General features: G+C 39.7%; 1 protein-coding gene across 1 annotated transcript in view; it reads right to left on the reverse strand.

Moving 5' to 3' along the window:
- Nucleotides 1-17704, reverse strand: part of LOC122559439 — a 135512-nt gene that overhangs the window by 75665 nt on the left and 42143 nt on the right. Inside the window, exons 10-14 of the mRNA XM_043708888.1 lie at nt 14662-14800; nt 3295-3464; nt 1986-2062; nt 1845-1894; nt 1039-1234 (exon numbers count right to left, since the gene is read on the reverse strand). Coding sequence (XP_043564823.1) covers nt 1039-1234; nt 1845-1894; nt 1986-2062; nt 3295-3464; nt 14662-14800 — 632 coding nt within the window. The remainder of the gene's footprint in view (nt 1-1038; nt 1235-1844; nt 1895-1985; nt 2063-3294; nt 3465-14661; nt 14801-17704) is intronic.

Genomic DNA, 17704 nt, shown 5'->3' on the forward strand with positions numbered 1-17704 from the left:
GAAGGATGTGGAAGCTTTGGAGAGGGTGCAGAGAAGATTTACCAGGATGTTGCCTGGAATGGAGAGGAAGTCGTACGAGGATAGGTTGAGAGTTCTCGGCCTTTTCTCGTTGGAACGGCGAAGGATGAGGGGTGACTTGATAGAGGTTTATAAGATGATCAGGGGAATAGATAGAGTAGACAGTCAGAGACTTTTTCCCCGGGTACAACAGAGTGTTACAAGGGGACATAAATTTAAGGTGAAGGGTGGAAGGTATAGGGGAGATGTCAGGGGTGGGTTCTTTACCCAGAGAGTGGTGGGGGCATGGAATGCGCTGCCCGTGGGAGTGGTGGAGTCGGAATCATTGGCGACCTTTAAGCGGCATTTGGATAGGTACATGGATGGGTACTTAATCTAGGTTAGAAGTTCGGCACAACATCGTGGGCCGAAGGGCCTGTTCTGTGCTGTATTGTTCTATGTTCTATGTTCTATCTATGCACTAGAATGGTTAGGCTTGTGACATATACAATATGAACACCACACCTCAGGAAACTACAGAATTCTGGTGCAGGACTCAGATTACATTGGAATGGATGTAAATTTCAAGCCTACTGGGAGGTCTAAGAGGAGATTGGAGCTGCCAATTGTGATGCAAGGGAGAATCAGAAGAAAAATTGCAAAGGTTAGATCGAGCACTTCCACATCTTTGTGATGCAAAAGAACATCTCTGGCCATTACATGTGGTATTATATGATAATTTAATAAAGTATAATACTTACAACATTTTCTATGCTCAGCTATGATTCGACCGATAAATAACAAATTACTCCCACAAGTAGTATTAATGTTTCACGGACATACATTATGATTCTTCAGCTTGCCATTGTACATGTTAGTAGCTTTCTCAAACAAAGGAGAATTATAAAACCTGTTAGCATCTGTTAGAAAGAATGTACACTGGACAAAATCTGAGATATGCAGGTGGCAAAACACGATAGGAAAAAATATTTATAAATACCAAAAGATATAGATAAGATGAAACATATTACCAATACGTACAAAATGGCCCTTCCGACATGCCAAATGCAGTGATCCATTGCCAGAGACTGATTCTTTTGAATGGATAACATCAATACATGAATCCTTGAAAAACTGAACCATATTTTTCACAACTTGGAAGTCACCATTTTTTATCGCTTGTAAGAAAGTTTGCTGCCAATAGCCTGGGCTGCCAGGAAATACTTGGTACAAAACACTGATAAAGAAATATATTGTAGTTATTTACTATATGACAATTTTTAAAACGGAAGCTATTCAGTGAACTACAAAATTTTTTTCTTAGTTCATGCAATGTGGGTGTTACTGGCTAAGCTGACATTTATTGAGCATTCTTAATTGTCCTGGTGAAGATGGTAATGAGCTATATTTTGTAACTACTGCACTCCTTAGGTTGCATAAACACCCAAATACTGTTCGAAGGAGTTCCCGAATTTTAATCTAGCAACAGTGTAGTTCTGAAGAAGAGTCATATGGGACTCAGAACTTTAACTTTCTCCACAGATGTTGCCAGACTGCTGAGTTTCTCCATCATTCCCTGTGTTTCAGATTTTCAACATCCACAGCATTTTGCTTTTAATCTTCTGTTGTAACTGCATCAAATTGACACCTCATTTTTACATATGTCTGGTACTACTCTTGAAGTGCCCTCCTGCATCCTTCATTCAACTAGGGCTAAGGCCCTGGCTTGATGGTAGAGTTGTGATATCCCAAGCAATGAGGTTATGGATAAGGTTTACTGAGGTTACAAATCTCTTATAATACAATATTCACATGCAAGTCATTTCCATCATTGTTTCTGTACTTACCACATGTTCATCTTCAGTTTCTTATTTCTTGTTTTACTTTCAAAAAATAACTATCAGCAAACAAAACAAATTTTAGTTGATGTAATGTGATAAACTTAATCTGTAACAAAAATAGGGAGGTTAACCCAATATAGTACTTACATGATAATCTGGATAAGCATTTGGATTAACCTCAACCACACCAGTTAATGGAAGTTTCAAGATCCTTCGAACTGAGACTGAGTGCAAAATCGAAATGATAGTAAATCTAATCTTTCCACAGAATCTTTACATAATTCAAAAACATAGATAATTTTAATGTTTCCAAAAACTTGATACCAAAACCTTCCAAAATGATTCTTCCAAAACTTACTAGAGCAAGGTATCTTTTGACAACTTTTATCAAAAGCTTAAAGTTGTTTTGCCCTGTGAGTTGCTAGAGGTGTGAGATCCTTATGGCACAGTGAGCACAATGAGGTACCTTGATATGAGCAAATGTGTATTCCCAATGACCCAATTTCAATCTCAGAACGTGACCAATGAAATTTAAAGATTGAGGAATAAACAAGAGGAAGGACAGAGAAGGCGGGCATAAAATTTACATTGGTGCCATCAGCAAGCTATTGTGGAATAGCATTCCTTAGCCTGCTGGTCTAATTTACATAAGATACAGATCAATACTGAGTGTGCTTCAGGTCTAACCATTTTACAGCAGTGAATTCTGTCCGTCTAAATATTGATGAATGAGTAAATATTGCTCAGGCACCAGAGATAACACCCCAGCTTTTCTTTCAAATATTTCCCCAGGATCATTTTTGTCTGCCTGGGATGACATTCAGAACCTTGATTTAACATCTCACCTGAACAACATTACCTCTACTATCACAGTATTCCCTGTAGAATGTCAGCCTGGATGTTTGTGCTCAAACCCTCGACTAAATCTTGAACCCACAACCTTCAGCTTCATCGTTAAGGGTGTGAATAACTAAACTATCAGTCGCAATGTAAGACATATTAGAGTCAGGCTTTCAAAGGTTAAATAGAGATATGCTATCAGTTTTGTGCAACATATTTATATATGTATGTTGCTAAGTGAAGGGGGCCAAAATAAATCTTCCACATGGTGTTGTACATGTCACTGGACTGTACTTACATAAGAGAATAATAAGCTTCTTTTGAAATGTGAGTGAGTAAGTTAGAAATCTGCACTTGTTTCAAATGTGGGTTGGAGCCTCTTTTACTCTGTCTGACTAGGAAGTACAAAAGGAATAAATGATGTATATTTCAGGCTGAAACACAATTATGTATTGTTAAGATACAATAAATTGTCAATTCCTGAATGAGAAGTGGAAAATAATGACCATTCAGCACATTCTACCTCATTATAAAACTCTTTTAATGTGCAAATTTAGTTTATCTCCAAACAGTTTAAAGTGTACTATATTGGTAAATGTTGACTTGTGACTGTTACCATTAATTTGATATCCTGAGAAATCTTCAACAAATTTCTTGGTCTTCTTATCCTGAAGAACTATTTTTCGACTTTCCGGGAAGGTCTCTTTCTCCGTTGCAAGATAGAAGCAATTAGTTTGTTTGAAAGCCATTGCCAATGACAAGCATAGATCATTCATTGACATATTCCTAAAAACAAAATAAATAAAAATGAAAGAAAAAAAATCCAATTAGGGCTGTTGGGGTGCTGAAGTCCATAATTTTCAAATAAGGAGGAAGTTGAAACACTTGGGGACACAGAATTAATGGTGATCAGCAATAATAATAAGGCTATTGTGAGATAAAGATAAAGTTGCCTTAGTCTTACCAGACCATAGGGCTGCTCTCTCATTAGAGAGTGAGAGACAAACACATACAACTAGAAGTGAATTTAACCTGAGGATCACCATACCATCAGCAAGGGAAAGGTTGAGAAGGAGAATCCTTCGTGGTCAGCTCAGCCTGTGCAGGAATTAAGTTCATGCTCTTGAGATCACTTTGCATTGCAAACTAGCCATGTAGTCAATTGGGCTGAACTGGATAGTTGGTTTAATGCTGTGATCTGACTTTGCCCAGTTGTACAATCTCTCCTCGGCTGAGATATGATAATTTTGAAGTTAATCTACCACATATCTACCTCGAATGAAAAAGCAACCCAATGGTCCAGCAAGACTATAGCAAATTTATTGTGGGATACAAGGTGATGAAAAAGCATTTAAAAAGTCACCATGAAGTAATAAGGACTAAGATTTTCAGCAGAGATTATATGAATTGGGAAAAGACTGACAATGGTACAGGCATTGAAATATGCTCTTAAGGTGTTAAACAGCAAATGGCTAAATGAATTAAATAAAAGTTGTTTGGCCTGATTGAATGCTCCGGAAAATAAATCAAGACAGGAGTAAGGATTTGCATTTTCTTTTAGAAGCTGAAGGTAGAATTTTTGTTTTTCAGCTGGTGAAATATTTGTCTTACCCTGGTGGTTTGAAAATGTAGAAGGCTGCGAGAATATGTAATGGAGATCTGCAGTGAAAACTTATATAGTAGCAACATCATTTTAATAAGTGCATAATCATATTGCAATGCTAAGCCCAACAATGAAAATGTGCAAGACCAAAATTTATGAGATTTCCTAGTACAGAGTATGAAATAGGGTTTCTTTCACATAATTTAAACAAAATACTATTGAAATCTTATGAAGGAATGGCAAGTGACAGGAGATGCTTAAACCAAATCTGCTAATCCTCTCATCCCATATTGTACAATAATGATCCTCAAGGTATGATGAGATGAGTCATAATTACAAGTCACATGCATTATACTGCATAGCATGGCAGACCTAACAGTACAAAAATTGGCATCCATGAGAGGTTACAAGCCACTTATAACAGCATGATTATACACAACCACAATATTAAATCCTGGCACATCCCTTAATCCTGTACTATTATCAAACAAATAACCCATACTAGCTCAATGGGAAATGCATAGGTATGTGCCAAAAACAGCTGCATGAGGTTTAATAACCCATCTAAATTGTCCAAATGTTTCCCTGAATAGAGTATGAATTTTCTAGGCATTTCTGCTAGCTCTTTAGATATGCAATATCTATAGGATGTGGTACAACAATTCAGCAAACATACCTGGATGGACCTTTTCAGCCCTCTCCCTTTCACCAAGGACAAAAAAAGGGAACATATCATCTGATTCCCCTGCAAATTATACATCATGATATACATCATATCATGATATGAACACAACCTACTGCTCCCTGGTTATTGATCGAGCATAATCCTGGAAATCCTATTATCATTCTGGCAAGTATCTTCAGTAGAAAAGGTTCAGAAGTCCAAGGAGAAAACGTTCCACCACTTTCTCAAGGTATTTGTATACAGTCCTTGTGATAATTGCAGACTTAGTGCATAACTATATTTCATGTGCAAATAAATTGTTGCCATTTTAGCTCAAAATTATTTCCTTGCAAATACACCAATACTGATGTTCTAAATATTGCTTACCACTTGCTGATGATAAATTTTATTTCATTTGCTGAATTAACATTTTACTGGCCAAAATAGTTTATTTAACTGTCACTTGAGAAAATCAATGTCTGAGAAGGCACAAAAAGTTTCCTTAGTCAGTTATAAGAGGTAGAAAACTGCAAAGGATCAAATATAGTATAGTTTACTGCCAAATGATTATAGAAGCTGGGATAGTTATAATGATTTTATGAAAAGCTGCATCATTGCATTGTTTCTCAGCTCAGTGCTGGATTCCAAGCTAGATGGAGGATGAAATGTTCTGTTTCCAATGTATGGTAATATTAATTTATTGTTTGAACAATGGGTATATGGGCAAAATACAAATCCTATCAAGGATAAGAGACATTTTCTAATTGAAATTTGTTCTTGGTGACAGACAATATCACTACAGATAACAAATTGTAAATCCGTAAATGAGGATAAAAAACATTAAATGGATTCTCTTGCTTTTATTGCAGATTACTGATACACAGAACATGAACACAGGTTTCTCTTGGCTTAATAAATCTATTCAAATGCTTTCAAGCATCACCAGGAGCAATTAACATTCGCCTGCAAGCAAAGTACCCCCTTTTACCATGACAATAAACTTGTCTGATTTAGAGAAAGGTTTAATTACTGTTAGACTATTACAGTCAGCAGAGCATTAAAAGATGCTCTGCACCATCCTTTTTTATTCCAGGCACAGGATTATTTTGACAGAATTGACAGCGATTCCTGATAGTGGGAATGCCCCCAGGATATCACCGTGACAACGACTCACTGCAAGCACACTGCTTCAAATAGGATCGCCCAGAGGGCAATATTGACATTTCTGTTTTTTCCTATTATTGTTTCTTTCCTCCTATTTCTTTCCTCGAGTTCTATGCCTACACTACAAATGTGTATCATTTCCCTGAGGAACTTGACCAAAACCACTCCCAGACAGCTACTAACTGCAACATTTAAGTAGCTCCTAGAAGAGTCATCCAGGTTACATACCTCAGAATTTCTCTCCATTTTTTTTCACTCTACGGGTAGCTTTGTATTTGTAACCATTTCCAATCAACATAGCTACAAGCTAAAAAATTGTCAGAAGGAGAGGTATGGCAGTAGGGAAGCCTTTTTTTTTAATCAGAGTAACTTGTGTTTTGTTTATAAATCATAACCACAAAATGAACTCAACTGTTCCTTCTACAGATGCTGCTTATCTTGCTTCCAGTAATTTATTCCCCAAATCTCTCTTGCCTGTTGGTGAGGCAGGTTAAAATTGAGGTATCTGCTTCCACAATCTGATGAAGCTACTATGGAGTGGAAACTGATCTTTGAAAATTCCCAGCAACTTTCTGATGCATTGGCAATGAATAGACATCCACTGCAGGATTAAATAGCAACTAACATAAAGTCTGGTGAGCGGTGTAGTGATTATAACAAGGTCAGCCAGGTGGACGTCATAGAATGTGCTCCCTGATTGGGGCTCCTAGCCTGGTCCATTCAGGGACCCCTGGCTGACAGATATAAACAGGAGTGTCAGTGTTCACTCTCTGAGAGCTGACTCTGAGGAAACTGGATCACTGTCAAGGATCTCCACATGTAAATAAAGGGTGACTTTGGTGTTGGGATACTGGTCTCTGAGGCGTTATTTCAGGAGTAGTTCTCACTGAAGTCCATTGAGCTTTCTGACAGTCAGATTAAGCCAAGGGCAGCCTCCTACAACAACCCAGGAGACTGCTGTGGTAATGTGTTTGTCTAAGATGACCTTGGTCAGGGGTACTTGCCTCTGCAGTCTAAAGGGATGGGTCATGGGCACTCCTTTAGCTCCATAGTGCATAAATTGAGGATAAAATACAAGCCATTGTCACCCATTTCACCAAAATGGCCTCAATAGGTTTGCTTCTTTTTCTCCCATTCACTGTGTCTCAGTGTACCTCCTTGTTCCGCAGCTGGGGTGGAAAGGATCCTACTTGGAAGTGGAGTCAATTAGCCCTGGAGGTTTAGTGAGGTGACCTGGGGATGTTTATATCTTGACAGGTCACAGATGCTGAGTGTCTTCCTGCCAGAGGCAAGTTGTTCATCCTCAGCCTGAACTTCCAAGGGTTCAGGGATGGCATGTAGCGTAGAGGTGGAGTGCCCAACCACCTTCCGAATGGAAAGTGCAGAGGGGCCTATGTGTGGTTACTTCATCATATGGTATTCTCCTGGCATTAGTCTGTCTCCTTGTGAGGAAGGGACAGGTGGCCTGGGATCAAGGTTCACCACCTATTCCTGTTGCCATGACTTCTGTCCCTGAGGACCAATGGATGAGGTGTTGGAGACAATGTTTGTGCACATCTCCAGCAGCTTCTGGCTCTTCATGGCAGCTGATAACCTCTCCACGGAGTTAGATGAGTGGTTGCAGAGTTCCCTGCACTGATGCACCTTCTGATTAATGCAAGCCATTGCATTCCAGATGCCTGTCTGCTATCTCTGTGCTTGTAGATGAAATCCCTGATTGTTTAAACCATAGGGACCTCTCCTGCCTTGGGCTAAGCAGTTGCTTGGACTCTAACAGTCATCCAAGGGCCGGTGGTGTTTCAGAGCAGTCACAGTAGGGGGCTCACCAGATTGTATTGAAACCCAATGTTCCCACCAAGTTGACAGTATGTGGGCTGGTTGAGTGTTGCAAGATGCAGGCTGAAGTCTTGCCAATGGTTTCTCTGAGGCCTTAGTACTATTGTCTTCGGACATCCAGGGGATGGCCTCTGCCGGAGAAGGATGTTTCTCTGCATAGGCCATCAAGAGGCTGATTGTACCTGCAAGGCACAAAGTCAAAGAAGGCATTGGAACCAATGAATGAGACTTACAGTGTAGTTAATGGAAGAGTGGCAGCAGAATGAAGAGTGGAACTTATCCATTTGGTGGGATATGGATGTTTCTGCAGCCTTGGTCTTCTCCTTGTAGGGGGCAAGAAGCTGAAGGTTGGGGGAACCACCACCACGACGTGTGCAACACACACACACACCTCTCTCTCTAGAAGTACCACTCTTCATTCCCTTGCCACACTCCCACTAAATACACTGCAGGTCTCATTCATTGTACACTACTTATAATCATGGCTCCAATGTCATCTTTCTCTCTCTTGTGTCTTGCACGTACAGGCAGCTTTGCTCTTCCCTGTTAATTGCTCTTTTCTCCTGTACCAACAGAAAGAGCAGAATGAGTGAGAGATCAGTGGAAGACATGGCTGATAGTGCTGCTGCACATGGGGATGAGATAGTGAGGTGTTTTGAGGAAATAAGGAGGCAGCACAGAGGGCAATGCGGGGTTAGTAGTGTGGGAGGTTGGCAGGGAATGAATGAGGGAAATTGTTGTATGTAATAATAAGTGGCAAAGCATGAGCCTTGGTGAGAGGTGGGTTTATTGGCAGAGTTAGAGTGAGTGTGAGGGAGCAGACAGAAATGTGTGACACTGACCCAGGGGCAGCTGAGAAGGTCACTGACTTTGTTGCAGCATTGCTGGCCAATTCTTCACATCCTGGAGATGGTGCTGACCAGGATAACAACACTAGACCAGGCTGGCAGGATCTGGTGGCACAGCCTCCTCAGCTAGTCTTCCGGGAAAAGAACTCCTCTCCTCTTCACCACCCCATCCAGCACGACCTCCGGGTCCGTTTCATAGAATCTCAGTGCCATCTTTACCGTTTCATCCATGTTCAAACTATGAAGTGAAGATGCTGGTGTTTGACTGGGGTGGACATAGTCAGAAGTCACACAACACCAGGTTATATCCAACAAGTTTATTTAAAGACACAAGCTTTCGGAGTGCTGCTCCTTTGTCAGATGAAGTCAACCTGAAGTCACCTTATGCAGGAGCAGCACTCCGAAAGGTTGTGATTTTAAATCAATCTGCCGGACTATAACCTGGTGTCACGTGACTTCTGACCATGTTCTAACCATATCATTTGATGGACAGGGCAACTTCGGACTGTCAGCACTTGTCCCAGTGAACAGGAGATGCAAGAGATGTTGGTCTTTTGGCAGCTATCTGCTGCATGGGGAGTCATTTCAGGAATGGCAAGATGGGGTGCAAATCGGATGTGACAGATACCATAGGGGTGGAGTAGATAATTAATGTGAAACTCAGCACAATTCAGTCATAGTCAAAGAAATATATGATTCAGCACTTAATCACCACAACTATATTTATCCTCACATTTGTAATATCTTATATTGACTTCAAATATTGCACCTGCTGCAGAAGGATCTTTTTCTTTAACCGCTGGTCATGACAATTTCTTTGCCAATGGACATTTTAATGTTTTCTCCGATTTTATCAGGCTTTTGAGGATGCGATTATGATGTTACACTGGTCTCAACACTGCTAGAATGTAGTAGATGGGAGTCTTGAAATCATCAAGAATATTTCCTCAATTTCACTATGGCTGCTATATAATGACATCATGAACACAGCAGTATCACAACAATATCTTGTTCTTCCTCGTAAAGTTAACTGTAAACAAGAATATCAGAGAATGTGGAATAATGGAACAGAAGTGTAGAACTGCACCACCTTGTGGTGTAGAATATCATTCGCAATGCATGAATGTATTGTAATTTGGCCAGACTTGTATGGTCATTGATAATGAACTGTCAGAATTCAGCATGATTGTCTCGGAGACTGACCAAAACTTCAAGGTGCCTGACATGAGCAGATTTTCACAGAAATCCTAAAGCTGTGAACTGTCACTCAAAGTTCCAAAACAGGGTACATAGTGAGCATCACACTGTGACTCCTCGGTAAAGAACATAGCAATCAGTTGCTGTACAGGGATAGGTGTGAAAAGGTCATCAGAAAGATTTTGTGAGATTTACTTTGTGGTCAATGTGAGAATCCTGTTTCTCTCCTGACCAGAAAATGGTGCCATTATTTATATAATTTTGAAATCATTTTTTTTGTGAAATATTTCTTTATTTATCTTTCATATTTATTTTAACATATCTTAATCTTTTTTCAATGTATCATCTTTTGCAATATCATCTTAACCCTCCACACAGTGTGTACTTAATAAAAAGGGAGAGACTGAGAAACAATTTACATTCCTTTACCAATGATGCTTCATAACCAGCTGCTCACTGACACACAACTGTAATTTAAGCTTATTCACCCTTCAATTTTCACTTCCTAATGAAATCTAGCACCAACACTTAAAGGAAAAAAACTATTGAAAAGAAATTCCTATTCAGTACACAAAAATACCTTCCGACTGTACTCAGTTTTCAATATCTGGACTGTAATTTTTGATAGCCCTATGAAACAAATAGCTGTAATTTATGGACTAATTTTCCAAAGTTCATGGCATTTAGAATAAATGTTGTGCTGGGAACTTTGCACTTTAACATACTGCACATAACTGACCCCAAGGCTGTCCCCTTTCAGGGCACTCGACTGACAGCTTGCACAACGGGAGGACAACATATCCAGTTTTGCTACAATGCAGTGATGTGGCCATTTAATAATAAGCAGTTGTTAAGTGAAGGGGAGAATACAATAAATCTGTCCAAAATTACTGTGTGGCAAAAATTAAAATGAACAAAATGATGTTGGGGGTCAAAACATTTTTGCTCAGAGTCTTGTCAACAGGAAAAGAAAATAAGGGAAAGCATGAAATGCATACCGCCAGAATCATAGGCAGCAAACTCGTTTGATGGATAGTGAACTAGAAATGCTGCTGTATAAAATAGGTACAAAAATGCTCTCCCTCATATCAACGTGCTATACTTTTGCTGATAGCTCATGCAAAGCCCTCATTGAGCTTTAAAAGTTTTTTTTTAAATTGTTTACCATGCATGCACATACTTCAACAGGGCAAAAATCTTACATTGCAATTTACAACTAAAGCACATGGCACAAGAAAATTATTCAAATATAGGAGGCAGATTTCCTTTCTGAAAGGAATTAATGAATCAGAGAATCAGATTTGTTTATAATAACTGACAGTGGTTACATAGCCATCATGAGGCCAGATTTTAACCATTTGCCATAGGTGGGACTTAAAAAATGTCACCAGATCATTAATCTCGTACTCTAGATTACTAGCCCAGTGATATTACCCCTAGTCAACCACCTCCCACTAAATATTGCTTAGACTGTCAGTCCAGATCTACACAAAAATGAGGAAGAATTTTAAAATAGTTTTCTTTGTTAGCGAATCTATCAGTTGGCTACCTCTGTAACAGTAACTTTCCTGATTCTTTAAATGATCTGCAGACTCCCTGAGAAAGAATGAGAAAATCCATAACATTGAGACTGCTGGTGACTTGACTGCTAGTAGATTTTGTCCAATCAAATTGTTCAGAGATGTTAACATATACTCTATAGAATCCCTGCAGTATGGAAACAGGCCATTCAACCCAACGAGTTCACACTGGCCCTCCGAAGAGCATCCCACCCAGAAACATCCTGCTACCTTATACTTGTCACTCTGCATTTCCCCTGGCTAATCTGCTTAACCTACACATCCCTGAACACTATGGGTAATTTAGCATGGCCAAAGTACCCAACATGCATATCTCTGGACTGCCTGGACTACTTGAACCAAAGCATCTCAGGCTCACAAGTACCACTGTACCACACAATGCCTTTCAGGTGAGATTACAAATTGAAGGAAGGCTGTAGGGGTCCTTGTAACAAACTAGATATTGATATCTATCATTCAACTGACCAGACATTGGTCAGTTCTTCTCAGTCACTGACACAAGCATTGTTGGTTCTTCTGCTAATTATCACTCTGACATGCCAAGCTTCATCTTGAAATAAAAAACAACCCTCCACCACCACTCTCTGTCTTCTACCTTTGAACCAATTCTGTATCCAAATGGCTAGCTCTCCCTCTATTCCATGATATCTAACCTTGCTAACCAATCTCCCATGGGGAACCTTGTCGAATGCCTTACTGAAATCCATATAGATCACATCTATGCTTCTGCCCTCATCAATCCTCTTTGTTACTTCTTCAAAAAACTCAATCAAGTTTGTGAGATATGATTTTCCCATGCACAAAGCCATTTATTCGGAAAGTCTGAAGAATCTTTATATTAACACAAGGATCCGAAAAGCTGTTCTGAGAAAACAAGCTTTCACTTCGTCTCAAGGCATCTAATTGTATTGTTATAGAGTTCATGCTTGTTGGAAACTTCACATGAAATGAATGAGGACAGATGGTTTTAAAGTGCTCAATTCATTGTACTTAATGACGAAGCCATTTCAAGATGAAGCTTGGCATGTCACAGTGATAATTAGCAGAAGAACCAACAATGCTTGTGTCAGTGACTGAGAAAAACTGACCAATGTCTAAGTGAAAGCTTGTTTTCTCAGAACAGCTTTTCGGATCCTTGTGTTAATATAAAGATTCTCCAGACTTTCCGAATAAATGGCTTTGTGCATGGGAAAATCATATCTCACAAACTTGATTGAGTTTTTTGAAGAAGTAACAAAGAGGATTGATGAGGGCAGAAGCATAGATGTGATCTATATGGATTTCAGTAAGGCATTCGACAAGGTTCCCCATGGGAGATTGGTTAGCAAGGTTAGATATCATGGAATAGAGGGAGAGCTAGCCATTTGGATACAGAATTGGTTCAAAGGTAGAAGACAGAGAGTGGTGGTGGAGGGTTGTTTTTTAGACTGGATGCCTGTCACCAGTGGACTGCCATAAGGATCGGTGTTGGATCCACTACTTTTCATCATTTATATAAATGATTTGGATGTGAGCATAAGAGGTTTGGTTGGTAAGTTTGCACTTAACACCAAAATTGGAGGTTTAGTGGACAGTGAAGAAGATTACCATAAATTACAACGGGATCTTGATCAGATGGGCCAATGGGCTAAGAAGTGGCAGATGGAGTTGAATTTAGATAAATGTGAGGTGCTATATTTTGGGAAAACAAATTTTAGCAAGGCTCATACATTTATTGGTAAGGTTCTAGGAAATTTTGCTGAGCAAAGAGACCTTGGAGTGCAGGTTCATAGCTCCTTGAAGGTAGAGTCACAGTAGATAGGATAGTGAAGAAGGTGTTTGGTATGCTTTCCTTTATTGATCAGAGTATTGAGTACAGGAGTTGGGAGGTCATGTTGCGGCTGTACAGGACATTGGTTAGACTTCTTTTAGAATACTGCATGGTCTCCCTGCTATAGGATTTGAGCTACAGGGAGATGCTGAACAGGCTGGGGCTGTTTTGCCTGGAGCACCGGAGGGGTGACCTAATAGAGGTTTACAAAATCATGAGGGGCATGGATAGGATAAATGGACAAAGTTTTTCCACGGGGTGGGGGAGTCTAGACTTAGAGAACACAGGTTTAGGGTGAGAGTGGAAAGATATAAAAAGGGACCTAAGGGGCAACCTTTTCACACAGAGGATGGTACGTGTATGGAATGAGCTGCCAGAGGAAATGGTGGAGGCTGGTATAATTGCAACACTTAAAAGGCATTTGGCTGGGTATATGAATTGGAAGTGTTTGGAGGGATATGGGCTGAGTGCTGGCTGGTGGGACTACATTGGGTTGGGATATCTGGTCGGCATGGACAGGTTGGACCGAACGGTCTGCTTCTGTACTGTACACCTCTATGATTCTATGACTCTAAATACTCCCAAAAACGAAATGATGTTATAAAAATCCCACCAGACAGCTCCAATTCCTTTTAGGAGTACATTTAATTGGAAATACAAATTGGACAGTATCAAATCCATATTATCAATTTTATGCCTGGGGTTGTAAGTTAAAAATCTAACCCTTCTCTTTCTTTTACATCCACTCCATGCACCATTTTGAGTACATTGCAAAAGAAAAGAACTAAATGCAAGCATAATAGATACTTACACAGATTATTCAAGAAAATTTTGTAATTTTAACAGACTGTCCAATCCATGATTCTTTAGGATCCTGATTGAATTGGACCTGATCTCATATCAGATATGGGAGCATCAAGAAATAGGCAGAATCTCTTCATGAGAAAATGGATTGACAATTGATATTATATATCACATCGAATACTGGGTAGGTGGACAGAAACTGAACAGGTCTGGGGAGTGATTCAAGCCCTTCGAAAACATTCAAAGTACCAGCTGCTGCATAGGAGGATGCTTTTGCATAAACGCAATCCAATATACTCATTTGAGGCGGCACTACTCGTCCATCATATAGAATGGGTCACAGAATTGCCCTTTTGCAAATGGTAAACATCACAAAATAATAAACAAGTTGCAGGTGCGAATGAATAATGCATTTGTAAGTAATTAACTATCAGCAAAACATAATAATTGTAGAAGATAAAGTATATAATTCATTACCTCGGTACAATAACTGTTTCAAATAGCTGTATCAATTTCCGAGAAATAGTCTCCTTTGTCTTTTTTTGTACCTTGTAAGCACGCTCACTCCAATTCTGGCAGAATGGCACATCATATGAAGCATGAAGCCAGCTCAGCTCTGCAATACAATGGTTAATTTTCAATTAAATAATGACAGACTTTCTGCCCCATTGCTTGTGGAATTTACCAGATATGTCATTCTAAGCAAAATAATGTGCAATATTTTTTAAAAGTGCGTCAAATAATTGCAGGAAAACACTACAAAAAGATTTCTTTCCTCTTACAGCTGAAAATCTAATCATGCTTCTATGAGAAGTCTTTGAGTAAGTGCAAATTATAGAAAACTCAAGGACAGATCAATATGAATCTGTGGCCTGAATCATTTTTCTATTATTGTTTAAAAACATACAGAAATTTCTGAACTAACACTAGGAGGCAATGAAAGGAGTAGGCGAGATGTTCCAGATTGCAAATAGTTTGTGGATGAGTAGTATTTGTATCATCGACAGCCACGATGAGGTGTTGGAAGACTGGTGGTTAGCTCATGTGGTGCCGTTATTTCAGAATTGGATGCAAAATTGGTTTTAAGGTAGGAGACAGAAGATGGTGGCAGAGGATTTCTTTTCGGACTGAAGGCCCATGACCAGTAGTGTGGCATAAGGATCAGTGCTTGGTGCACTGCATTTCTTCAGTTATATGAATGATTTGGATGCGAATATAGGAGCTATTGGTTTGTAAGTTTGCAGATGACACCAAAATAGATGGAGTAGAGGATAGTGAAATAGTGAAATGGGACCTTGATCGGATGGGCCAATGGTCTGAGAAGTGGCAAATTGACTTATACACTTAATGGAAGGGGCCTGGGGAGAGTTGCCAAACAAAGAGAGCTAAGGGTGTAGGTATATAAGTTCTTGAAAGTGGAGTCACAATAGACAAGATGGCGAAGGTGGCATTTGGCATACTTGCCTTCATTAGCCAGAACATTAAGTATAGGAGTTGGGATGTTATGCTGCAGCTGTACAAGACATTAGTGAGGCCACTTTTAGAATACAGAGTTCAATTCTGGTTGCCTTTCAAAAAGGATGTTGTTAAACCTGAGAAGGTGCAGAAAAGATTTACAAGGATATTGCTGGGACTGGAGGGTTAGGGTTATAGGGAGATGCTGAGTGGGCTGGGGCTTTTCTCCCTAGAACATCGACGGCTGAGGTTTATAAAAGTTTATAAAATCATGGATAGGGCAAATGTCCAAGGTCCTTCTCCTGGAATGAATGAGTCCAAAATTAGAGGTCATAGGTTTAAGATGAGAGGGAAAAATTTAAGAAGAACCCGAGGGGTAATTGTTTCACAGAGGGACAGTACATGTATGGAACAAGCTGCCAAAAGAAGTAGTGGAGGACGGTACAAATACAACATTGAAAAGACACCTGATTGGGTATATGTATAGGAAGGGTTTAGAGCAATATGGACCAAATGCTGGCACATGCAATTATATCAGATTAGGACATCTGGTTGATGCGGACGAGTTGGACCAAAAGGTCTGTTTTCGTGCTGTATTACGCTATGGCTCTATAAAAGGCTGTAACATAACGTGACTTTGATAGCTGATCCATTATCTATCTACACTGACATACTAGGTTGATGGAAAAGCAGAGGAATCTGTGCAGATTGTGAAGGATGTCATTGCAGAGTTTAGTGGGTTTTTTTCTCGTTCAATGCATGTGATGTTGGCATCATTGGCAAAACTAGCCTTCTTGTCCATCAGACAACTTAGGTCTTTTAAAGTATGGCATCAGGCTCGGTATAGCTCGACCATTTCAGGGAAGTTAACATTTACCCACATTATGATTCAGGTATACAATCTTTTATCTGAAACGCTTGGGACCTGCTGGTTTTCAGAATTCGGAATTTTTTCAGAACAAGTGACAGGTTGACGGTGAAATTTTTAAAACATTTTACTGAACAGCAGACTCAGTGAGAGTAACGGGCCCTGAGACAGAATTGAGGCCTGCCAGTGCTGGGCCATGCCCACCCATGTCACATCTGAGTGACATGCATTGAGTGGGTGTAGAGTTGGGTTAACTGTTTGCATGCCAAACAACCTAGTTAATGAGATAAAAACTTCACAAAAAAAACTTCGGATTTTGGAGCCTTTCGGATTTCGGGATTTTGGATAAAGGGTTGTCTACCTGTACTAAGTAAATATAGTAAATTTTCCATTCTGAATGGACTTTAATGAACAATTTGGGTTTTTGGAACTAACCATTATTTTTGTGGTCATCATTACTAGCTACTTGCTTTTCATTTCTAATTTATTTAATTAACTTGCATTTAAGTTACCTAATTTCTTTGGTGAGATTTGATCTTACATCTCTCACTCATTAGCCATTTTTAGCTTTGGTCAGAGGGAGATTTATGGTTGCAGACTCATAGGGATTGGCAGTTATGAAATGTGGGACAGTTGGTCAGGTGTTTATCTGGTGTCTTTTCAATGTTGTAATTGTACCGGCCTCCACTACTTCCTTTGGCAGCTTGTTCCATACATGCACTGTTCCCTCTGTGAAAATATTGGAAGGGGAATCAAGTAGATGGTAACAAGTGGAGTCAAGTAGTTTCTGACACAGCAGGAATTTTTTTTGTTGAAGTTCTGGAAACAGTGATCAATGGAGTGTGAGATCAGCAGAGTTAATGCTGGAATCTCGGGCCATTAGTGAAGAGAATGGTCAGGTTTGGGATTTCAGTTAGGGGAATGTTGGGCTTTGAACACATTAGTTTGTGGACTAATGCTACAGCAGCTGTCAAAGCATTTGCGAGATTGGGAATGTGATTCAGAAAGGAAAGCAGGATAGCTATAACTCGCAGAAAGTGAGGACTGCAGATGCTGGAGATCGGAGCTGAAAATGTATTGCTGGAAAAGCGCAGCAGGTCAGGCAGCATCCAAGGAGCAGGAGAATCGATGTTTCGGGCATAAGCCCTTCTTCAGGAATGAGGAGGGTGTGCCAAGCAGGCTAAGATAAAAGGTAGG

Source organism: Chiloscyllium plagiosum, chromosome 19 (genome assembly GCF_004010195.1).
Source record: "Chiloscyllium plagiosum isolate BGI_BamShark_2017 chromosome 19, ASM401019v2, whole genome shotgun sequence".
Taxonomy (NCBI): domain Eukaryota; kingdom Metazoa; phylum Chordata; class Chondrichthyes; order Orectolobiformes; family Hemiscylliidae; genus Chiloscyllium; species Chiloscyllium plagiosum.